Source organism: Protopterus annectens, chromosome 4.part0, assembly GCF_019279795.1.
Source record: "Protopterus annectens isolate FY-2018-M chromosome 4.part0, PAN1.0, whole genome shotgun sequence".
Classification (NCBI taxonomy): domain Eukaryota; kingdom Metazoa; phylum Chordata; order Ceratodontiformes; family Protopteridae; genus Protopterus; species Protopterus annectens.
The window spans coordinates 1,975,545,008-1,975,570,296 of NC_056733.1; the positions used below are offsets into that span (position 1 = coordinate 1,975,545,008).

At 40.0% G+C, this 25,289-nt stretch overlaps 1 protein-coding gene across 3 annotated transcripts in view; it reads right to left on the bottom strand.

The window, feature by feature from the left end:
* TBC1D9B (TBC1 domain family member 9B) overlaps positions 1–25,289 on the bottom strand; it is a 2,477,681-nt gene that overhangs the window by 520,779 nt on the left and 1,931,613 nt on the right. For all 3 annotated transcript variants that reach the window (XM_044069590.1, XM_044069591.1, XM_044069593.1), the window contains one exon: positions 20,764–20,835. In XM_044069590.1, the coding sequence (XP_043925525.1) occupies positions 20,764–20,835 (72 nt within the window). The remainder of the gene's footprint in view (positions 1–20,763; positions 20,836–25,289) is intronic.

Consider the following 25,289-nt stretch of genomic DNA (forward strand, 5'->3'; position numbering starts at 1 on the left):
CTGGGATGCCAAGTAGACACCTCAGTTCAAAGTGCTTTTCTTCTGCAGGAAAGAAGAAAAATTTATTTAGATCTATTTGTAAGGTTTTCCACTCAGACTTCTGTCACTGGGAGAGAATGCTTCAGGATTTTGGGTCTCATGCCCTCTATGATTCTCATTATACCCATGATAACACTCCATATGAGAAAGATACAGTGGTATCTGAAATCCCTTTGGTCCCAGTAACAACATCCTTTATCTTTTCAGATCCCAGTACTGAGGTTTGTCAGAACATAAATCTTTTGGTGGAGACAACAGATATTGTTAAATTCAGGACTCATCTTCTCCATCCCTGCCATAAAGCAGTCAGTCACCACAGATACTTTGGACTTTGCTTGGGGAGCAGTGTCAGGAGGGATAAAAGTGCAGGGGGTGTGGGACAGCAAGGACAGATACAAGCACATAAATATCAAGGAGATGCTTGCCATGATCAAGGCATTCAACTCTCTGAATCATCTTTGGTCCACAAGACCTCTTCATATGGTACAACAAGAAAGGGGCAACCAGGTCATACTCCCTTTGCAAACTAGCCATACTAGCTTGGGATACAGCTTCAGAGCACAATCTCATTCTACAGGCATCCTACATTCCTAGGTCAGGGGGGTCATCCAACATTTGATCCTCATGTAGACCTCTTTGCCTCCTCTCTAAACAATCAACTGACAAAATTCTGTTCCAGGACTCTATGCAAGAAGGCCTGAAAGACAGATGTCTTCTTTGGACATGAATGTTTCTCTGTATGCCTTTTCACTAATATCCAGGGTACTTCTGAAGATTAAAAAGGAGTCCTCCAAGATTGCCGTGGTGATTCCCTTTTGGCACATGCAACCATGGATTTCCCTTCTTTTGGAAATGGCCAGGGGCAATTACCACAAGCTTCCTCACAGAACAGATCAACTCACTCAAGAACAGGGGTGTTTGATACACCTTGACATCAGTCATCTTCAACTGACTGCCTAGATGACAAGGTCTTAATTCCTTTTAGGCACCTGTTTTCTGAGGACCTGCAGCAGGCATTAATGGAGGCAAGGAAGCCTGCTACTAGAAAATTATACATTAGCAAATGGAAAAGTTTTTCTAGTTGGTGCCAACAACATAACCAGCACCCATTCGGGGCTAGTTGTTCTCTGGTTTTACGATACTTGTGTAAGTTACTATCCTATGGCCTTTCTTATTCCTCTACTAAGGTTCAGTTGTCAGCCATTTCAGCATGTCTGTCCATGAATCCTCCTCTTTCAAGGCAGTCTCATGTCAAAATGTTCTTGAAAGGGGGTTTGCATAATAGGCCAAGTAAATTGGTGGCCCCTCCTTAGGATCTTGATTTTCTGTTAGAGAAGCTTGCTACATCTGAACCAGCTAATCTAGCTGACTTGAGGTTCTTAACATGGAAAACAGTTTTGCTGATTGCTCTAACTTCTGCAAGAAGGGTATCAGAGTTGTGAGCACTTATAGTGAGTCAACCCTACCTTATTTTCCATAGGATCAGGGTTTCTTTGAGAACTAATCCTTTTATTATGCTTAACGTGATATTGAAGTTTACTTTAAGTCAAACTATCCATCTCCCAGTTTTTTTCCTGAACCTAACATTGAGGAAGAAACAATACTCCATACCTTGAATGTCCACAGAAAACTCAGGTAGTTTCTTGACAAAAATAAAGCTTTCAGATCTTCCAATCAACTGTTCATTTCTTGTGAAGGTAAGAAGAAAGGACAACCTGTGTCAAAATAGAGTTTTTCGAAATGGTTGTCTAAGGCTACTACCTTTTGTTATACCCCCCCCATGACAAATCTATTCCAGGAATGGTCGAGGCCCACTCTAACAGGGCCGTGGCTTCATCTATGGCTTTTTGGAAAGGGATGGATTCTAGAAGTATTCTAGAAGCTGCTATTTGGTCCTCTGTACATACTTTTATAAAACACTATAAGCTTGATTCCTTCCCTAGGTCTAGGGCTCCTAGACCCATCTCCTTCCACCTTCCAAACATAGTTAGCTATGTTAATCTATGCATATATTTAAGACTGCAGCAGTGATCAATATGAAGAACATAGTATAGTTAAGTAATCTGAACTCACCATAACAATAGATATTGCACTGATTAGTTGTGCAGTAGCCCCTACCTTTTTCCACCTTGTTTTTCAGTATGTTTTTTATGCTAGGGTGTGGACATTTATTTTTTATTCCTGGCAGTGTCCTTTCATGGTTCAGCCTCCCTCTCTCTTCTGGCAGTAAAGCTATGTAGGGTTTTGCAGCCAAAGTTGTCTTTTAGTCAGTTCTGCTCCAGCTGCTTGACAGTCTGGGTGTGTGGAAGGTGCCCTGAAGCTTTGGAAGCTGGCCAGCTGTTATATCCTTGCCAGTATATAACCCATACAGCTAAGGCTACTTCAGCAGTGATCGTTCAAACATCTACTATTACAGTAAGTTCAACTTACCCAACCATACTTTATTGCACTCAGTGTACTGAGGAGTTCACCACAGCGTTTAGAATGAAAACCATGTATAATGCAAACTGACAGACTATGGTAACAAAGGGACATGAACAAAAAATGCTGAACCCCATCTTTCTTGGGTTAAATATGTCTCCCTTTGACATTTTGTTATGAAATTTTCAAGTGTAACATTTGGGTTACTTGGCTGCAAATCATATGTAAGAATGCAACTGTAATCTCAGAGTTTCAGTAAAGCACAACTCTGAATATGACTACACAGCTTCAAACACTTGAAAGCATGACATTGTAGACATAGGATTACACAAAAAACATATTTTTTTTCTAATGAAATATGTAGGAGTTTTGCTTCTGACATAATGAGAACTCAGTACATATATTCTGAACATTAGTTTTACCCAGCCTTTTATGCAGAGGTTGAATACCTTCATAATTCTCTGAAGAACTGCCCAAACAAAATCTGATTTGGTCCTAGAAAATGGGTTAGTCTTGTAATGCTTTGTAAAAGTGTGCAAGATGACCAAGTAGCTGCCTCTGAAATGGATCTAGAGCTCACCCTTTCAAAATGTTGTGGAAGTAGACATTGCCCTGGTAAAATTGGCCTTAGCCTTCTTAGATACGGACTGACCATGGTAAGAGTAGCAAAACTGGATAAATTTAACAATCTCTGAAAACTTGTCTGTTTTGATGCAGGCTGACCTTTTTTCTTTCTATCAAATTAAAGGAAGAGCTTGAACAAAGCTCTGAAGTCCTTTGTTCTTTCAATGTAATATCGGAGTTATCTGTGGGCATCCAGGAAATTTATAATTCCTTCTCCCTTCCTTTTAGATTTGGGAAAGAAAACTGGGAGACAGTTGTGTTGATTTAAGGTAAATTCAGAAACCACCTTAGATGCTAACTCATCAAGGCCTGGTGCAGTTTCCTAATCTGGAAATCTGGTGCCCCTCAACTGTAGGATAAGGAGCAAGAAATACAAAGTAAAAGGTCCCCTCTGGTTTGGCTGGTGCTTCTGTAACTCTGGGATCAGCCAGGTCCATATTTGAGTTAAAAAAGACTTCTACTTTTAAAACTGTAGTAAGCCTCTTGCTACATTTACAGGAAGTGGCTTTCTACAGCTTATACGACCCAAGAAGTGCTGTCCTGACCACAAAAGCAGTAGTAGTAGTATCAAAATTAATTTCTGTACTGGCAGAACACCATTACTGCACTACCAACTGAATGCAACTCCTGATCCCACCACATAACACCTTCCACCCAGGACGGCTGCCCCTTTTGGCTCATCCCATTTATGCTACTGCCTATGAAAGATAAGGAAGGGCTGGGTCATCATAACAGCCTGTAACTAGGATGCTCACCTAGCTGAAGACAAAACAATGAAAAGAGAAGTATTCTTCATCAAGAATCACAAGTCAGCTTGATTACCTGGATCAAAAGATGGAATAGTACATTTCTCTAGAACAAAGTTAAGATCCCAAGAAAGAGATACACGTTTTCTTGGTGGACGGATATATAAAACCCCTTTTTGATTCAACTGATATAAGGAAGAAAGGGGGAATCCAGATGCAGACAAGTGGCTGACAAATAAATGTTGATAGAAGAGTACGACAGGCATGAACTGAGCAATTCATACAGACACTGTACAACCAGAGAGGCATCTGCGTTGAAAGGATCTTGGTTCTCCTTTTGTTGCCAAACAGAAAATTCTCTCCATTTATCCACATAAGATCAAGTAGCAGACTTATTTACCTTCTTTAACATCTGCTACACATCCTCAAAAAATGTGCCTTAATGGGATCAAAATTCTATCATTCAAGCAGTCAGCTGAAGCCTCTGGAAACTGGGGTGGACCAGTGATGTCTTGCCCTGTGTGAACAAACAAATTCAGTGAGGACATTTGTGGTAATTGCCCTTGGTCATGTTCATGAGAAGGTAGGACCAATGTTGTCTGAGCTAAAAGACAGTTATCAGGATTATCTTTGGAGTCTCCTTTTGGAACTGTAAAAGAACTCTAGTTATCAGAGGAAAAGGTGTAAATGCAAACAGGTACCTTTCTGACCATGAGAAAGAAAAGTAATTTGTCTTCCAGGCTTCTGTTCAAGGAGTCCTGAACAGATTTTTTTGAGTTGTCTGTTGTGACTGGAGAGAAACAGATCTATTTGAGGAGTTCCCCCACAGCTGGACTATACCTTAGAAGACCCCGGGATGTAACTATCATTTGTGGAGGTCTATCCTGAATCTGCTTAAAGTGTCTGCCACAATCTGCTGCCCAGACAGAATGCAAGAAGCCTGAAAAGATAGATCATGCTGAGTTGCAATTTCCCAGGCTAACATGGATAGCCTGCAAATACAGTAGGAACTGGTTCTCCTAGTTTGTTTATACATCACATCACAGTGGTATTGTCTGTAATCACTTGGTGAGGTTGTAGCATCCACAAATGATGCAAGGATTTCAAAGCATTTATCAGGGTCAACATTTACTTGAAATGATGTGCACCTTCCTGAAGTTACTGTCCCATATGCTATGTAACTTTGATCCCCTTGGACAAAGATCCCCAGGCTAAGTTCAAAGCATCTGTGGCTGCAGACTGAGAAGGAGCTGGAGGAGAAACTGGAAGGACAGGATTCAGTAGCATTTTGTCCATCCACCTAGTCATTTATTTCCAGATAAATAGAAGACTAGGACCCTGAAAGGAAAGTGAATGTTGGTGCTGGAACCATACTGATTTCATATACCACAAATTTTCATTAGGTGTAATCCAGCTAAAGGTACAATCAGAACTGAAGAGGCCATGAATCTAAGAATCGTCAGGAATTATATTGCTAAAGTCACTGACTGAAGAGAAAAACTGAAGAAAATGATCATGATAAGATTCATTAACACCTACACTAAGTGCACACCTTTCTGAGTGAACAAGCAACACAAGCATAACTCACATCTTCTTCCTCCTAATTTTAATTTTCCTACTGATTTTCTTGTATCTTCAAATACCGATAAATTGTGCCTTAACATCTTCAGGCAAATTAGATATTTTAACTAGGCATACCTGCTCATAACCAGCCCAGTGGCAGCTGCCCCTAGACACTGCATCCGCTGTATCATAAGAACACTTCAGTGAAAGTTTTGTTACCTGGGAGACTGAAGACATTACATCAAAGACTAGGCTTCTAAAGAAGGAAAGTCTGCTAAGGAGCCACAGGACACTTTAATAGAGGTCTAAGGAAGAAAGCTCCTTTGAGAAAGGCTTTACATAGTTTAGAAGAAGTTAAGCTAGAGTTATTTTCGCCCAGTTGGAAATCAGAAAAGCACCTTCACTCACAATTGAAGCTAAAAATTCAAGGGTAGATGGCACAGGTGCTGAAAAGGATCCAGGTCCTTGCTAAGGGCCCAGAAAAAAAATCTCTTCCATTTAATTTTGTAAATCCTTACAAGAGAAGCTTTTTGAGAAGATAACAAGCTATGACAGACCGAGGAGGACAGCCTGGGCTGTCTAGCAATCAATGGAATTGGAGAAACCATGTGATCAGTTTGAGGCCTGTTGAGTCCTACCAGTCAGGTGAGACAGGAGATCTGGAGTGGAATCCAGTATTCAGGGTGGAGTGGATGTAGGTGAGGTCAGAGGAAGGGGAACCAAATATGAAGAGGTCAGAAGGGTGCAATGAGGATAACTGTGCTCTAAAACCAGAATGCTTTCTGTAGAAATTTGGGGGTGAGAGGTAGTGGTGGGTAAGCATAAAGAAGACCGGAGGGCCAATCACAGACTAGAGCATCTCTCTGTGTCTTCCCCATTGGACGGATCAGGGCAAAGGACCTGCAGCACTTGTTGAGAAGCAAATAGACTGCAGCATGGCTGGGCCCATCAACAGAAATTCCTATCTGCCACTTTAACATTGACAGACCACTCATACGACATCAGAATGGGCCTGTTTAGTTAGACCGCAATCACTGTGGATTAACCTGGAATGTGCTATTAGAAAGTGACCAGAAGAGATTGCTACATTCTCATTGCTTCTCGACAAAATGGAAAAGATCTGGTTCCTCACTGCTTGCTGATGTACCAGACTACTGACATATTGTCCTTCTGAACTGCAAGTGGCCCAACTGGGAGAGTGTCTTATTCTTGAAATGCCTGCAACACTAGAACTGCTCTTATTTCCAGACCATTGATAGCATCTTGGCCTCTTCAGGCGATCAGTACCTTGGACTCTCCCTTCCCAAGTAATGCTCCCCCACCACAGGTGGGAGGCATTCGTGGTCACCGTGGCTGTGGGTAGGGGGAGAACAAAAGGACAACCTTCTGACAGTCCATTCAAATTAATCCACCAATGAAGATACTTTTTGCATGCATGTGTGACACTGACTGGAGCAGTTAAGGGATGCTGAAGAATGGACCACTGAGTCAGCACCATCCACTGAAGTATTTGCATGTGAAAACTGGCTAGAGGAACAAGAGTGACAGCAGGTGCCATGGATCCCAATGCTTGTAAAATTAATTGCACTGGAAGAGAAGAATTTTGTATTACTTTCCTGACCCAAGATCTCAGTGTGTGAAGTGGAGTAGATGGAAGAGAAGAAATCTGACAAGACTGCGCCCACATGAGCACCTATGAACTCCAGACAGTGGGTAGACATGAGATGCAATTTGTTGTAACTGACCGTGATGCCTAGATAGATGCACAACTGGAGCAAGTAGTCCCTTTCCTGTAATAGCTGATGCCTGGTTGGGACAGTTAGGAGCCAGTCATCTAGGTATGGAAACACTTAGAATCACAACAGTTTCAAGTGAGCTGCTACCACAGCCATGCATTTGGTTAACATCCTGGGGACTGTGGTGAGACCAAAGGTCAGTGCCCTGCACTGGTAATGACTGGCTACCAGCCAGAAGTGCAGATATCTTCTAGAGTGCCTGTTCCTTTTGATGTGATAGTATGCATCTTGAAGATCTATCTAGCACTTCCAATCATCCTTTTGCAGTAGTGGCAAAATGGACTGAACCGTGACCATCTGAAACCTTGAATATTGTACAAACTGATTTAGTTTGCTGAGATCCAGAGTTGGTCTCAAGTCCCCTATTTTTTTTCTGGCACCAAGAAGAATCTTGACTAGGTTCAAGATCCACTCTGGTCTGGGGAGGACTTCTTGGATGACTCTTTTTCTAGCAGCTTTTTATTTCTAGAGCTGTTGCTTCCCTCTGATTGGGTGGAAAATCAAGAATTCTTTTCACACTGGTTTGGGGGGTGGTCAGGGGAAAGGATATAATAAAGGATATAATATAACCTCTGGATATGATTCTCTACACCCAGGAATCTTTTGTTATAGATAGCCAGGCTCTCTGATGCAGAGACAAATGTCCCTGACTACCTCCAGAGAGAAACAATCATCCCTCTCTTCAGTAGCACTGGTAGGGCTTATCCAAGAAGGAATCCCAGAAGCCCTGGTTCAGCAGGCCACTTCTGCCATGAGGACAGCATCTTCCATTTGAGTTCTCCTCTCTGCCTCTGGGGCAACTATCTCCACGTGAGCCTTGAAAAGGACCCTGGGATTTCTGAAACCACATTTCTCCACCTCCTCATTGATTCCTTCAGAAAGGTCTTTAGGGGTTGGAAATCATATGCCCAGAGTAGACAGGGTCTTTCCGTATTGCTCACATCTGGAGAGCATGCCCTTTACATTGGGGCTGAACAATATGATCCAACAAAAGGTGCATTGATGAATGAAGACTTAAAGTGCTCCCAAAAATCACACAGTCACATCCAGGCATGTCTCCTAATAGCTATGCCTGAACCCACTGCTTGTTATGTACCTTCCGCTGCATGGGAGATCAACCTCATGGATGCATTAGAAATAGACTGGAGAGTGGCCAGCTGTCAGAAGATTCTATTTTGATCATCAACAGACATGGACCTATAAAGAGATTTGGAAAGCTCTTTCATCAAATCTCTTTGTAACCTTGTAAAATGTGCCAGATAATTCAGTGACCTGAAGGCAAGGGTCACTGAAGCATACACAAGCATTCCAAACCTGTCGAATGCCCTAGACTCTCTGTTAGAAGGATGGGTAGAAGAACTCTGTTCTGCTATTTCTTTCTTAGTAGCTGCTGCCACAACCATGGCATCAATTGGAACTGCTTTGCTCTAGTGCACCCAGTCCTTGGGAAGGGGCTAGAATTTTGTCAGGTCTTTTAGGGATCGGTTTTACAGTATCAGTCTTCTTCCTCATCTGGTGAGAAACAAGATGAATGAGTTCACCAGCTGGAGGAGTCACCCAACAAATAGATGGGCTAGACCTGAAAGCCTCCAGGAACACTGATTCCTCCTGGGAGGCAGGATTGGAGGACCAACTAGCTTTTTGTTTCAGAAGCTCTAGGACATCTCCATTGCAGATGTCTTTAGATGGAGATTTCTTCCCCTTCATCAAAATTGGTGCCCTCTTTGAGAGATTCTTGAGGGGAATCTAAGTGTCTCCCCTTACATGTTTTCTCTCCACGGATTTACTCAGTGGGGTGTTCTGGGGAAGTACCAGAAGAAATGAAGAAGTCCTGAGGGACTGACTGGAGACTAGACCGGGCTGGCTGTCCTAGTGGATATGATGGACGAGGCTCAGAGCACAGAACTAGAGGAGACAAAGTTGTCTGAGTGAGAGCAGGGATGTCCCTTCTTTAGATGAAGAGAAAGCCTTCTCCACAACCTCAAAAGCAGAGCACCTAGGGGAAACAAAAGTTGATGGCAAAGGAGCCGGTAGTTCACGAACCATCAGGTCCTGCAAACCTACCAGCACTCCACCCGCGGAGGGAGTCAGACTCGAGCTGTCCAATGTCAATGCCCTGAGGGGAAGAGAAAGCTCCAAAATCTTCTGAGTCGAACCCACAACTCCCCAGACCCGGCATCACTGCTTCAGCACTGACAGCCCTCTGGCTCCGAAAGTCTCAGGACCGGGTGACTCAGGAAAGTCACCAGAGTCAAAGAACAGGCAGTCTTTGGATCCGATGAGGACATCCCAGAAGTCTTGGATCCAAGGGCACCAAAATGGTGGGTTGGATCAGAAAAGGTGATACCAAGGGGGAAATGGATAAAGGTCGGCTCTATTATTCGGTGTGAATCAGAGCCGGGAGTACCCCCATCTGGATCTGCAGTCTGAGAATTTTCTCAATCATCCTATTCACATCAGCTTCGGATAAGTTTCTGGAAGATCTAAAAGACGATGTGGAGGATGGAGGGTCTGGAATGCCTACCAGGACATCCTTCCAAGAACGGTGAAGGGGGTAATGAAGTAACCAGATCTGGTAGGACTGGAGGAGTTCAGATGCGAGGAGTCCCAGATTTAAAACAAGTCGGGTCCAAAGTAGTCAGATCTGACTTTTTGTGCATTTTAGAAGGAGGCTCTGATAAAGGAGCCAGTGAAGAAGAATGGTCCAGTGACCTCTTGCATGACTCCTTTTCCTTAGTGGCCGAATACGGTTTCCCCTTGTCTGATTTTTGGATGGGGTTTGAGCCCTAGCTACTGAAGTAGAAGAGGAAGGGAGGAGGCCCCTCAACAAGGAAAATAAAGGAAGAGTAAAAAGGGAAAGAAAGAGCAAACTATCAACAATGGTAGAAAGACAGTACTTCAAAGAGTAATATTAAAAAGAGGTGAAGAGTACCAGCAATGATACTTTAAAGAGGTACTGACAAAATCAGTAGCTAACAAGAGTACAGAAAATTGGTTAACAATATGGAAAGAATATGTATGGGAGGTAGGAGAATAAAGAAAAAATATGATAGAGAATTCTTAACAATAACTCAAGAAAAAGGGCATTGGCATAAAATTTTGCCAAATCATACATGCGTACAACAGTACAGATATACATACCGGATCGGTCGAGGCCCGGGTTAACAATGACCGCCACCAGTACTGTTGGCCAACAGGGTGCTGGCGGAAATTGGGCTACTGTTGGCCGAAGGAGGAAAAGAGGGGGAAGGCATGCCCAAAGGCAGGTAAAGGCTAGGACTGTGATAGTGAGGGTTGGAACTTTGAATGTTGGCAGTATGACTGGTATAGGGAGAGAGCTAGCTGATATGTTGGACCGAAGGAAGGTTGGTATATTGTGTGTGCAAGAGACCAGATGGAAGGGGAGCAAGGCTAGGTGTATCAGAAGCAGGTTCAAATTGTTTTATCATGGTGTGGATGGGAGGAGAAATGGCGCAGGGGTTATCCTGAAGGAACAGTATGCTAAGAGTGTTTTGGAGGTGAAAAGAGTGTCGCATAGAGTGATGTTTATGAAGCTGGAAATTGATGGTGTAATGATGAATGTTGTTAGTGCATATGCTCCACAAGATGGGTGTGCGATGGATGAGAAAGAAAAATTTTGGAGTGAGTTGGATGAAGTGGTGATGGCTGTACCCAAGGGTGAGAGACTGGTGATTGGAGCAGATTTCAATGGGCATGTTGGTGAAGGGAACAGAGGGGATGATGAAGTGATGGGTAGGTATGATGTTAAGCAAAGGAATGTAGAAGGTCAGACGGTAGTGGATTTTGCGAAAAGGATGGACATGGATGTGACGAATACGTATTTTAACAAGAGGGAGGAGCATAGGGTGACATACAAGAGTAGAGGAAGATGCACACAGGTGGATTATATCTTATGTAGAAGGGCCAGTCTGAAGGAGATTAGAGACTGTACAGTGGTGGCAGGGGAAAGTGTAGTTAGGCAGCATAGGGTGGTGGTTTGTAGGATGACATTGGTGATCAAGAGGAGGAGGAGTGTGAGGGCAACACCACGGATCAAATGGTGGAAATTGAAAAAGAGTAATTGTGAGGTGGAGTTCAGGGAAGAGTTAAGACAGGGACTGGGTGGCAGTGAAAAGTTACCGAATAGCTGGGTAACTACAGCAGAGCTAGTAAGAGAGATGGCTAGAAAGGTGCTTGGTGTGACATATGGAAAGAGAAAGGAGGACAAGGAGACCTGGTACTGGAATGAAGAAGTACAGGAGAGTATACAGAGAAAGAGGATGGCAAAGAAGAAGTGGGACTGTCAGACAGAAGAAGAAAGTAGACAAGAGTATAAGGAGATGAGGTGCATGGCAAAGAGAGAGGTGGTGAAGGCTAAGGATAAGGCGTATGAAGAGTTGTATGAAAGGATGGACACTAAGGAGGGGGAAAAGGACCAGTACCAATTGGCTAGACAGAGGGACCGAGCTAGTAAAGATGTGCAGCAGGTAAGGGTGATAAAGGATAATGAGGGAAACCTACTCACAAGCAAGGAGAGTGTGTTGAGCAGATGGAAAGAGTACTTTGAGGGGCTGATGAATGAAGAGAATGAGAGGGAGAGAAGGTTGGATGATGTGTGGATAGTGAATCATGAAGTGCAGTGGTTTAGGGATTAGCAAGAATAGCTATGAAGAGGATGAAGAATGGAAAGGCTGTTGGTCCAGATGACATACCTTTGGAAGCATGGAGGTGTTTAGGTGAAATGGCAGTGGAGTTTTTAACTAGATTGTTTAAAGAAATCTTGGAAAGTGAGAGGATGCCTGAGGAATGTAAAAAAAGTGTTTTGGTACCGATTTTTAAGAATAAGGGTGATGTGCAGAGCTGTAGTAACTACAGAGGGATTAAATTGATCAGTCACAGCAAGAATTTATGGGAAAGAGTAGTGGAAGCTAGATTAAGAAGGGAGGTGATGATTAGTGATCAGCAGTATGGTTTCATGCCAGGAAAGAGCACTACACATGCGATGTTTGCTCTGACAGTGTTAATGGAGAAGTAGAGAGAAGGTCAGAAGGAGTTGCATTGTGTCTTTGTAGACTTAGAGAAAGCATATGACAGGGTGCCTAGAGAGGAGTTGTGGTATTGTATGAGGAAGTCAGGAGTGTCAGAGAAGTATGTAAGAGTGGTACAGGATATGTACGAGGGTAGTGTGACAGCGGTGAGGTCTGCGGTGGGAGTGATGGATGCATTTAAGGTGGAGGTGGGATTACATCAAGGATCAGCTTTGAGCCCTTTCTTATTTGCAATGGTGATGGACAGGTTGACAGACGAGATCAGACAGGAGTCCCCATGGACTATGATGTTTGCAGATGACATTGTGATCTGTAGTGAAAGTAGGGAGGAGATGGAGTCGACCCTGGAGAGGTGGAGATATGTTCTAGAGAGAAGAGGAATGAAAGTCAGCAGGACTAAGACAGAATATATGTGTGTGAATGAGAGGGCGGATAGAGGAATGGTGAGGATGCAGGGAGTAGAGGTGTGAATATGGATGAGTTTAAATACTTAGGATCAACAGTTCAGAGTAATGGTGAGTGTGGAAGAGAGGTGAAGAAGAGAGTACAGGCAGGGTGGAGAAGAGTGTCAGAAGTGATTTGTGACAGACGAGTACCACTAAGACTGAAAGGGAAGGTCTACAAGAGGGTAGTGAGACCAACTATGTTATATGGGTTGGAGACAGTGACATTGACAAAAAGGCAGGAGTTAGAGCTTGATGTGGCAGAGTTGAAGATGTTAAGGTTTGCACTGGGTGTGACGAGGATGGACAGGATTAGGAATACGTATATCAGAGGGTCAGGCCAGGTTGGAATGTTTGGAGACAAAACCAGAGAGGCAAGATTACATTGGTTTGGACATGTGCTGAGGAGGGATGCAGAGTATATTGGGGAAAAAGATGCTAATGATGAAGCTGCCAGGTAACAGGAAAAGAGGAAGGCCTAAGATAAGGTTTATGGATGTGGTGAGAGAGGACATGCAGGTGGTTAGTGTGCACAGCAAGATGCAGAGGACAGGAAGAAATGGAAACAGTTGATCCGCTGTGGCGACCCCTAACGGGAGCAGCCGAAAGAAGAAGAAGAAGAACTCACGAAAAAGGCTATATCTCTCCAAAGCTTGAGAGTGACAGGATCCGTATCTGAAGCTGAATGGTGGCAAAAAAGATCTGTGTTATGTTAGGTTGGCAGGGCATTATGGGTAAAGAGAGGAGCTCGAGAGTTTTGAATTCGATGATGTGGTAGAAGTGGCCTAGTAGGATCAGTCTCAGATCCAAATCCATCAGTTGAGAAATGAATGAAAAGGGGAACATCAGATAACATGGTCACAATTCCCTCTTTCTTCCCTATCACACCTCCAACATTTGCTATCTACCTGAGGAAAAATTATTTTAAGTTTGCTTAGGGTATGAAAATACCTATGCAAACATATCCAAACAAAAATCCTCAACCTTCGTGACTTTGTTGCATATTTGGAAGCCATACATATGTTCTCCATTTATTCCTTGTAAATTGCTTTACCAGTCTCTCTTCCCAATCTTTTCAAACCTCCTCTGACTGATTCTTATAGTTATCAAGAAATATTTTACATGCCCTACTATTTTATCCTATTTTGAACAGCATCATCTGTTCAGGATTCCAGTAAAAACTCTACCAGAGCAGGTCTTTCATTTAGGTCTCTCCTATCCATTTCTCTTTGCCTAAATTCTGGAAGGCAGTCTCTAACTTGCAGTCCAAATGTCTTCTTGGCTTCAGCCCACTCAATTACTTTTCCCTCTTTAGTTATTTGCTGCCAATACCTTGGTTTCTTTGCCAGTTTTTGCTAATAAATTCCAGTCCCTCTTTCCTATTTTCTGTACCTCTACTTCCAGTCATCCCGACTGGCAAAATCTCCTTTCACCATTCACGTTAGCATAGTCCTTAAGAATATTTTCTCCAACTTTAACACCACCACACAGAATATATCCGTATTCTCCACAATTCAAAATCCCACTTTTTCCTTATTTCATGACCCCCCCCCACTGCATCATCATCATTATCCTTTTCCACTTTGAATTATAACCTTCTGCTTATGCTGTGTACATGAGCTTTAACTGTGTAGCTCTAAAATATCATTTCAAACCAGGAAATCCTAAACCACCTTGTTCTATTGGGAGGAACAACTTAAAACTCTTAACTCTAGCCCTCTTTCCTTCTCAGATAAATTCCTTCAGCTATTTTTAATTAGTGTCCATGACTTCTCCTCTGATTGATAAAAGCAAGTCTAACCTGTATAAAAAACTAAAAGATCTAAAAACAGTATCACTGCTTGTACGGTACTATCCAAATCTATAAACAAACTTTCACTTTCACAGTTTTTGTATTATCTTTTGTTTAGTCTCTTCCCACATATCCTTAGCTGCTATACGAGAGGTCTTTTTAATCAAAACTCCTAAATACTTCATCTTATCATATCCCCATAAATATGAGTACTGTTGAACTACAACATGACTAGGTATATAATGATGGCTATAGCTTTTGTTTTATCTTCATTAATTTTATATTAAATTATAAATACTTGAAACTGCCACACAATGTTCAACAGCACAGAGATGCCCTTTTCTGGATTTACCAAGTACAACATATTATCATCTGCAAATAAAGCCAACTTTTCCTGATTACCATGCCAATTATATCCTTGAATTTCTTAGTCACTTAATTTCTTTGTCAATGTATCTAAACGTAAAGCAAATAAAGGGGAAAGAGGACAACCCTGCATGGCTCCTCTGTCCAAACACAATGTATCATACAGGAACCCTCCCAATTTAATTCCTGCCTCTGATCCTTTATATATCCCCTAATTAACCTTAGTATTGTATCAGGGAATACAAATGCTTCCACTGTCCTATTTATAAAATCCCATCTCACTCTGCCAAATTCTGTCTGCATCAAGAACTAACAGCAGCAATATTTTCTTACTATCTGTTTCCCTCTGAATCATCTTTGTTCTATTAATGCTGTCAAATGTTTGCCTCTCCTCCATAAAGCCACACTGACTGATATCTATCAAGTTTGCAAAACATTTGCCAAACTTTTAGCTAGTACAGTCAAACACTTTATAACCACAGTTTTAAAATGGAAATGGGTCTATACAATGCTGGGTATGATGGTTCTTTACCCTCTCTGTGTAATACAGCCACCACAGCTTTCTTCCAAGGTGCTGGTGTTTCCTCTCCTTTTAAAATACTATTAAACAAAATCTTCCACATCATTATCACTTTCTTTATTCCTAACTTCCACGACTGCCATCTTTTCCTGGGGACTTTCTTGCAGATTGCTTATACATAATTTTTTATCTCACTTTTTCATGTCTTGGCTATTAGTTGTTGATCCTCAACTTCCTCTAACCTTGGCACAATTATGCCATCCATAAATGTTTCCATTTGTGCTCTTAGTTTCCACATTCCTTTCCTTTATACAATTTTTCAAAAAATGTATGAAATAAATCTAATACAGCTTTAGGATCCATAATTATTTTTCTCATTATAGGCTCTCCTAAGTTTGGCAAAAATCCTTTCTACTTTCTGTTGTCTAAATTGTTCTGCTAAAAAGTTTTGCACTGGAGTTATCAAAAATTAGTTGTTTAATAGCAATCTTTCTAAACTCATGCAAATTATCCAAATAGTCCTTTATTTTCTCTTTAGCACACTGCAGTTGCTCTTGTTGTTCTGCAAGATCTCCCTTATTCTGCCGTACTTCAATCTTTGTCAGCCCCTCTAAATAATTCCTATTGCTATCTCTTTTATTTTAACTCTATTCCTAAACTCCATTTTCAATTCGCCCAATTTACTAGCTATTCCTTCTAAAGAAATTTCTATCCTCCATAACAACGCTCAAATAATTTTCACTACCCATTCCTTAAATTCCTTTTTTAACAGGTAGGTGGGAAAGCACCAGTACCTCATTTTTAACTTCAGTAGTTTGTACTTTTAGTTTTCATCAGTGCATGATCTGAAACAGTTACTGGATTTGTGTCAAAGCTTTCAATTAAATGCACATTTCTGTGAAATATTACTTCTACTCAGTCTAGCTCACTTGTTGTACATTGTGGAATAATATGTACTACTGAATTCACATCTCCTATACCAAACACTTTCATGCATTTCTTCAGAAATCTATTCAGGTCCCTCTGATAAATCCTCATTATTGCAAACCAAGCTCGATTCTCCACCTATTAGTAGTATTCCCTGCTGAAAGCTGACTTTTCCGAAAAGTTTCTTAAGTGCCATAACAGCAGTTTTTGGTGGAATATAACTACATGCTAGTACAATCCTCCTTCCTTACCAACAGCCCCTTACTACCACAAATCAATTATTATTGTCTTTTTCCCCTTCTATCACTGTTGAAGCACCTCCAGCAATCAGTATTATTATTCACATGTTCCTTTGTTTCTAATTTTCTGCTGAACATTGATCCTGAAATCCTTTCTTTGTCAAATTCGCATGCTCATTTCTTTCCAAATGTTCCTCCTATGCCACTGTTATTTCCACTCTGCATTTCTTACTATAATTCAATACTCTTCCCTTTTTGTCTATGCCTGTAAGGCCATTTACATTCCAAGATATTACAGAAAGGGTAGCCATTGTGATAAAAAGCTACTGCTCCCACTAATTGCACACGACAGTTTTTTTGAATGTGTATTCCCAACTTTTGTCATACATCCACACAATAATGTTTGGCAAGATGATATTTTATACAGTTTTTTTTCTCATTTCTATTTGATCCTATGTCACATTTTTCAACATGTGTTGCTCTAAGGAAACCCCTCAAGCAAAAAATACATTTTCAGAACAACTCCATCTCCTGTTAACTTACATCTAACACAGAAAACTATGTACACTTTCAACAAATTAATTTTAAACCTCCAGACAGAAACTACTGCCACAAATCAACAGCAGCACCCACAGGTACGTGTTACAGCCTGTGTTCCCACTTGTATTGATAACTGTCTGTTCTCTTCCTGTCTCTATTCCCCTCCCCGATGTGATAAACAACTTGCATGTTTCCAGAAAATATTTAAGTTTAGCCTTAAGAAAACATACACTGGCTACCTTTAAATAAAACTAAATTATGCAGGGTTTTATTAAATATATTAAAGTATTAATGCTGCTAGGAAGGCTACCATCTTTTAATCATTTCCCATAATTTCAAAGTATTTTTCACAGAACTGCTTGCCATTGTACCTTTAAATATTGCATTTCTCTCAGCAAAGAATGCTCAGAGCTCTCAAGATTAATGGTTTGTACCAGTATAAAGCTAGTCTCCATGTAAAAATAGCCAGCAATAAGAAAACAAAGAGCAAACAATTTTGCAGATGCATGAAGAAATCTTTGAAAATTTCACTCTCAGCAGAATGTATTGTTGTCAAGCTGCAGTTGTCTTGTCTCTCACTGAGAATAGTTTCTCTGGTACATTAAAAAAATCTCAGGTTTTCTCTGCATGCACTGCCTTCTAACTCTACTATTTTCTGAAACAGTGTTCCTCATTTCAACCTCTGATTTTTTGCAGTTTTATCTGATCTTCTGAATAGCTAGTGAAAAGCCTGGAAAAAATAGAAGAAGCTTTATTATTTGAGTTGATATATTCCTTCAATGTTTCATTTATTTTAATCGCCTCTTAGTATATTTGATTTACTGTTTCTCTAAATTACAGGAAGCCATCTCTTGTACCAAAGTTGAAACCTAAACTGCTTTTTGCTGAACAGCTGCAGAAGTCCTCCTACCAAGTGATTTCTCTTCACCTTTTCTGGCTGATTTTCTTTCAGGTTCTTCAAATTTCTTCTTTGTTGGCATTCAGGCAGTGTACATGCTAGCCTCTATCTGAATTTTACAACTTCACTGACCCTTTTTTCTCAATTTCAGTTTTCACACCGGTAGAACTGCAAGTAAGCAGCTGATCAGTGTGGAGCCATCTTGGAAATCCAGTCTGACAGTCTTTTGTTGAGGTTCAAGTCACTTCTTCACAGAAGTCCTCTTGATGGAAGAAGATAAAGACTTTCCATCTGGGCCAACACAGTGACACAAAATAAGAGTGCAGTGTGACATGGATTCAATGTGCTGGACAGCCATCTGAATGGAGAAGGAAACGAATAGCATTTCAAGGGAAACATCATAAGGAGCTCAGCATGCTAGTGTGGAATAACACCAGGGTTACCAGCTTGTCAGACAACATTGATAACAGATGACAAATGCACGAGGAAGCATGCATTCATAGCCGCTCCAATGCAGACGTGAGAGGAAAACAAAGCATAGGTTCATAGGTGTGTACTAGGCTAATGGTCTTGGAGCCTTTACAAGCCTAGCCCACAGGATTACCTTGGCATCATGCCATTGTGCATCATTAAAAAAGAAAATACCCCCCTCACACTATTATGGCTACATATCCATGGGACTTGCAATTCAGCTCTCACTCCTAAGGAAAAATGAATTTCCACTGTAGACAACACATAGGTCCTGAGGAATCTGAGGTCAAGCCTTTTTTTCACTTTTCACAAAATGCATGGTCTTCTAGTCTGTCTCCCTCTTTGCCAGAAAATTAGCCTTGACAGCCTTCTGCCTACACCTTAAAACAAAATGCCTTACAGGTGGGACAGGTCATGGTGTAATGTGATGCTCCTGAGATGTATAAACAACACAGGTTAGATTACTTGACTACAGTCTGGTGTCTATGAGGGCACCTGATGAACTAAGAGCCGCTAAATGAAATGACTAAAAATGGCAAAATACGAGGAGAAAAAAACAGTCAAATGGACAAGGATACAATATGCACTACAGTAGTAGAAGTAAAAGAGACAGCCTTACCCTCACAGGTAAAGGTATGTAAGGAAATGCAACCAGCATTGAGTAGTTTGTTTAGTATTTTTCAACTGTGTATGTATCATTATCAAGTTCTAAAATAGCTGCACTAAAGGAAGCACTTACAAAGCAAATAATGGTTAGATATTAAACAATGGAAAGTAGGTGAAGCAAAAAAATAACACATGCACAGCAATAAATCAGGCAGCAGAACCCTGGGACTGTTACACTGTAAACTCCCTGTACAGAAAGTAAACAACTTCATTCACAGAGTCATACTATGTAGGCTTTGCAAGATGCTTGCAATATAAGCATGACATGAATATGCTTATTTTGTTACAGGTCTAATGTTTATATACTACACCCAATAATATTAATATTCTGATGCTATTTATTTATCTATAATAATGCTAGAATTATAATTACTGTAACAAGTTCATAGCCATAAAGAGCCTGAGTGGTCCAGTTCATTTGCCCATAAAACAAAATAAATAAAACATATACAAATAATATATGTCCAGTATTTTCAAAGAAAATTATTTTAGCAGAATGGCGCTGAGAGAAACACTAGTGTTGGTTTTCACAGAATAAATGATGCCATAGAAAACAGATTATGACACAGTCAAATGCTTATCTATGCACCTGAGAGACAGAGACAGAGATTCAAATACACAAACTATCAATAAATATACTCGATCTGAGCTAGTGCAACTTCTGAGGCAGTATATTTAGAGATGGGAGGTGTATTGACAGAGTCCTCTCATTCGGAGGTTAACTTGCTCACATTCACATGTACATTCATTTTTGAGTGATCAACAGTGAATTACTGGAGCTCCAGCAGACGGTACATAAGTTACTGTAGTACATATGCCAATATGTGCACATCAAAAGTTTTGTGCTCAACCACTGTGGAAAACCTGATCGGATAGTTCTGCTGCCCACATTGTTTTTTTTTTTTAATACAACTTGCCTTCCTACTTGCCAAATACCTGCACCCCCCCCCCCCCAATAGGTTTTGAACCTTCTCTCTCATGCAGGATGCACACATCAATGGACAGGATCAATTACAGAGTCAATTACCTGTGTAGGTGAGGCACATCATTGTACCAGCAATGGAACTAGATGTATGTTACAAAATGGACCAACATTGGTAAATGTTTCTAGACTACAGAACTATATGACCATTCAACTATATGACCATTCTTCCCCGCAGAGGCCATATCACTGTATCTATTTGTACCCCTTATCTCTCTCCTGGCAGCTGACATACGTGCTCACATTACTGTGATGACCTACAATACTTCTTCCTACACTGAAAGCTATCATCACTGTCTTGACACAGCAAAACACACATCCTTAACTGGTGTTGCACAACTTGCACTTGTTCTTCACTGGGTGCCCAATAATGCAGCAATCAGACTGTCCAAAATGTTTGAAGCCAAAAGTAAAAAAAAAAAAAAAAAAAAGTTACCTACAATAGTCCAATAAAAGCTCAGTGCAACATCAGGTGCACAGCACCTACAAAGCATTCATAATGCATTAAATCCTACACAGAATCCTCTGAGGCAAACAGTAAGAAACTTATCGGCAGACTACTACAATGACCTAACAGACACAAACTCGCATCAGACATTAAAAAGCAACAGTTTAGGAGATTAATCTGTCTTACTGCCAAACTACTACAGAGATAAAAATAAAATGTGGCCAAAATACTTACCTACTGGTGTAACACTGTCTGTGAAGAAATCTGTTGCTTCCAAGGCTGACTCTGCTTCTTCTGAACAGTAAGCTATTTAAAAATGATAAAATTGGAACACATAAAACAACTATAAGCTATAGCATGCATGAAATCAGTCATTAATAAGGAGATGAAATGTGTTCAACTACTGTGACAAAGAGCTGGACTGGTACTATAAAGGTTGAAATAATTAATGTTTACAAATCTCAGAATGTGGCTGGTTAGGTTTCTGTGTTACATTTTTATTGTTGCATTATTTTTATCCTGCATACACATTGAGTCATTTGTTACACATCAAAAGAAGTAAGAAGGCCACAATTCTGTCTCTGTAGAAAATACAGAAGTATTTTTGTTAATTTTATACGCTGTTTGGATTTATCTTATAACATTTTGTTAATTCTGTGAAACAGTTTGCCTTTAGTATAAGACACCTAGTGGGTTCCAAGGCTGTATTATTTTTTCTGGTTAAAATTATTGGTATCTTAAAAAAATTATATTTACCGTATCAAACAGCAGTAAAAAAGTAAAATAATTTCCATTCTTTTTAACAACTGCCCAGTTTGTCTATACACTGCATATAATAAATAACCTCTACATTATTTTTAATGACTCCTCTCTTGGCACAACACATTATTAAATGCTGTCATTCAGATGCTTACCTCTGTTAGGTGTAATCACATAAAACATCTGTTTAAAACATATAAACAACGTTGACAGTTTAAAAATGATTAAACAAAATAAGACAAGTCCAAATGAGTTTTGTTCAGTAACAGAAGGTACAAACTTACAAGTAAATACTTCTGTATTAGGCAGTTCTACTTTGCACATGCTAATGATCTTAACTGCAATTAGTAATTCAATCCAGCTCAATCTGAACAGAAATGGTCTTGGGGCCATATAAAATATATCATATAGTTAACTCTTTTTTTTGCGAAGACAACCATTTCTGACAAAAAGGCTTTTCAGGCTAATATTTAAAACGCTCACTACAAAGACCACAGCCTTCACTCAACATAAACAAGTCACTTTACACACACACACACACACACACACACACACACACACACACACACAAAAAGAAGTAAAGTAGCTTAATAAGATTATTTGCAAGGTTACATGGCAGTTTATATTGGAAATAAGCAGAGATATTAAAATGGCTCTGTTTCTCATAATTATGAAATAAAAGTGGGACACAGGCCCAAAAATAGTTATGCATTACAAAAACATTGAAACAACTGTGGCTGCAAACATTATACATCACTTATAATCTTTCTATCCCATCATTGAAAACATGCTTTGAAATGACAAATGCATTAAAATAATAAATAAAACGCATTGCATCAACATCCTGCAACTTCCTACCTGCAAGCAACCACAGAGCTTTCACTGAAACTAGGGCTGCTTATTTCCCAAGAATGACAGCTGTCCCTAATTAATACAATCTACCAGGATCTGGACTACCTGAAATAAATTAAATTATGGCCTGTAAATTGAAAGTACACTTTGTTTAATTAAACTATATTTCTAAGCCACTTATTATATTTTTTCAGTAACATCCCAATATCCATTTTGGTAGACTTGGCATCCTTCAGAATCCCACAGGTAGCATTGTCCATTAAATGTAAATATCCATCCACTGTAAATGGCAAGAAGCTATGTCTTAAAAAATCTACTTTTGGCATGCCTACCCAAGTATCAGGTTTTGAAACAAAGAAACATTCTCCACAGTCCGTAAGTCTCTGTATTTAATAATCATCTACTGTTGCAGCACTCCCAACACATAAGCACACACATACACACTAAAACCTCCAACATTTAACAATTGACATTTGATTTGCCAGCATTGATGATCCACCAAAGCTATGCAAAACAGTACTTTTTGTTTGTCTGAAAAACAATACAACTTTATATAGTCAGTCCACTACTGACCCATTAACCCTAGGCTACTGTCTCATTCTTACTGATGACTACTTTTATTTCCTAAGCAAAAGAGACAAATTGGAAGATGAGACAAAAATCCAGACATTCTTTGAAAATCCATACAGTTAAGAGGTATGAGTTCATGTTCAATACAACTATATTTGTGAGCTAAATTGTTTGTGTTCAGTAGGTAGACTGATCATTGTTATTCTGCTTTCATGCATGCAAAACAAAACTAGATGGGTGCTTTATGCTGATCTAAACAATACATCATCAACTATTTCACATTCATAAAACCGACATATACATTTAACATTGACCACCAGTTGTATCTGTATGTATTTTCTATGTAAAGCACTTAGTTATACACTTGTTTATGATGTTCTTTTGACAATATGGCTCTCTCTACTCCAATTCATCCAGAGGTTCAATGACTATAGTCACAGGTGGAGAACCTTATGACTTCCATTTCTTTGAAAATTGTTTTGGCTTCTATTAGAATATAAACAACACTGCCTATTTAATTTTTTACATCTTAAATTTTTATCATATCCTAATAGCATTAACATTTTGGTAAGCCTTACATTTTCCACATTGCCCTTGCTAATAACTATATAGATTACTCAAACATGTTTAAAGCTCGATAAAATCAAAAGATATACTCCCACTAATGAAGTTCCCGTCTTCACATTTCTGACAGTGTTAATATTCATTTGAAAACATCTTTCTTAACATATACAAAGTAGAAAATACTTATACAACCTTTATATGCAAACCTTCTAAATCTCCAAGATTTAGCGTTATATCTCAATAGTCAACAAACCCAATTCAGAAAGAATATGCCAATTCTGCCTTACATTATCCAGTATATCGCCATCTAAGTCCCTCAAAGCTTTACAGGCTTAACTAATCAATCTCTTTAAGACAGAAGACTCACCCCTTGCATGTGTAGCTGCTATGCTTCTTAAGGATCTGCATTTAAAATTCCACTCTCTCCTTATTTCTTGAATTTCCCCTCTGCTTCATCATCATCGCTTTCCACTTTGAATTACAGCTTTCTGCTTGTGTTTTGTATAAAAGCCTTAACTGTGTAGCTTTAAAATATCCCTTCAAATCAGGTTATCCTAATCCACCTTGTTCTGCTGGAAGGATCAACTTATCCAACTTGACCCTTACCCTTTTCCCCTCCCTGATTAAATCCTTCAACTCTTTACTAATTACTGTCCACAACTTTTCTGGTTGATAAAAATATGCCTTATATGTGTATAAAAGTAAAGGGACTAAAAACTATCCATATCCATAAACAAGAGCTTCTAATTCTTCAGGTTTTGTATTATCTTTTGTTTGGTCTCTTCCCAAATATCCTTAGCTGCCATAACAGAATCCTTTTTAATCCATACTCCTAAATACTTCATTTTAATGGTGTCCCCACACATATGGGTATTGTTGGACCAATTCATGTGTGGGTACATTGTTTACAGCTACAGCCGTTTGTTTTCATCATCATCATCAACCCCCATTTACCCATTTTCTACATGGGGCTGGGGTGTTGTGTTAACTGTCACCATCTCTCTCAATTCAATGCCACACTCCTGCCTTCTTCGATACTCATACCTGACTGTTGCAGATTTTTCATACAATCCATCCTTCGTTTTGCTGGGCACCTTCATTTCCTCTAAACGTCTTCCTGTCTGTGCCAAATCATCTTCACCAGATTGTCTTCTGCTTTTCTGCACATGTGCCCAAACCACCATAATCTGTTCTCTTTGATCTTTTCTGTAATTGGAGCTTTGCTGACTTTTGCTCTTATGTCCTCATTTCTTTGTCTGTCCCACAGTGTGCATCTTACCACCTTTTTCAGGCACTTAATTTCCTTCACCTTAACTTTCTCATCCGATTTGCCTTTACTGTCCAGTTTCCCATACCATAGAATAGTACTGATAGTACCACTGTACTGTATTCCTTACTTTTTAGTTTCTTTAGCATTCTTCTGTCATACACTGCACCTGAAACTCTATGCCCTTCTAATTCTAACTTTGACCTTTTCATTCAGAATTCTCTTCTCCTCAACAACCCCTAGCAGATACTTGAAGCTATCAACCTGTTCCACTATCTTCCCTTCTCTCTCAATTCTCAGCTTTTTTTGATTTCTCCAATTTGCTGCCATTAACACTGTCATTCCTGTACTTAGTTTTATCCCATGTGCCTTCAGTTTTGCATTCCATTCCCCTATACTTTGCTGAAGTTCTTGCTCAGAGTCTGTCTGTAATGCCAAATCATCTGCATACAGCAACTTTGCTGATCTGTCCCCTCTGACCCATTTGCTATTGTAGTCCATCACCAGTATGAACAGCAGTGGGCTCGAAGCTGAACCCTAGTGTATACCACTCCCACTGGTAACTCCTCTGTGAGACCGACACTCTTCTTATATAAGTCACTGGGTCCTTGAATACAGCCTGCACTAATTATCCCAATGTTTCTAGGACTTCAAACTACTGCAGTAGTGCCCAAATCATGTTTCTTGGGACCTTGTCAAATGAATTCTTCAAGTCTAGGAATGCCCAGTTGGACTCTTCCTTCATCTC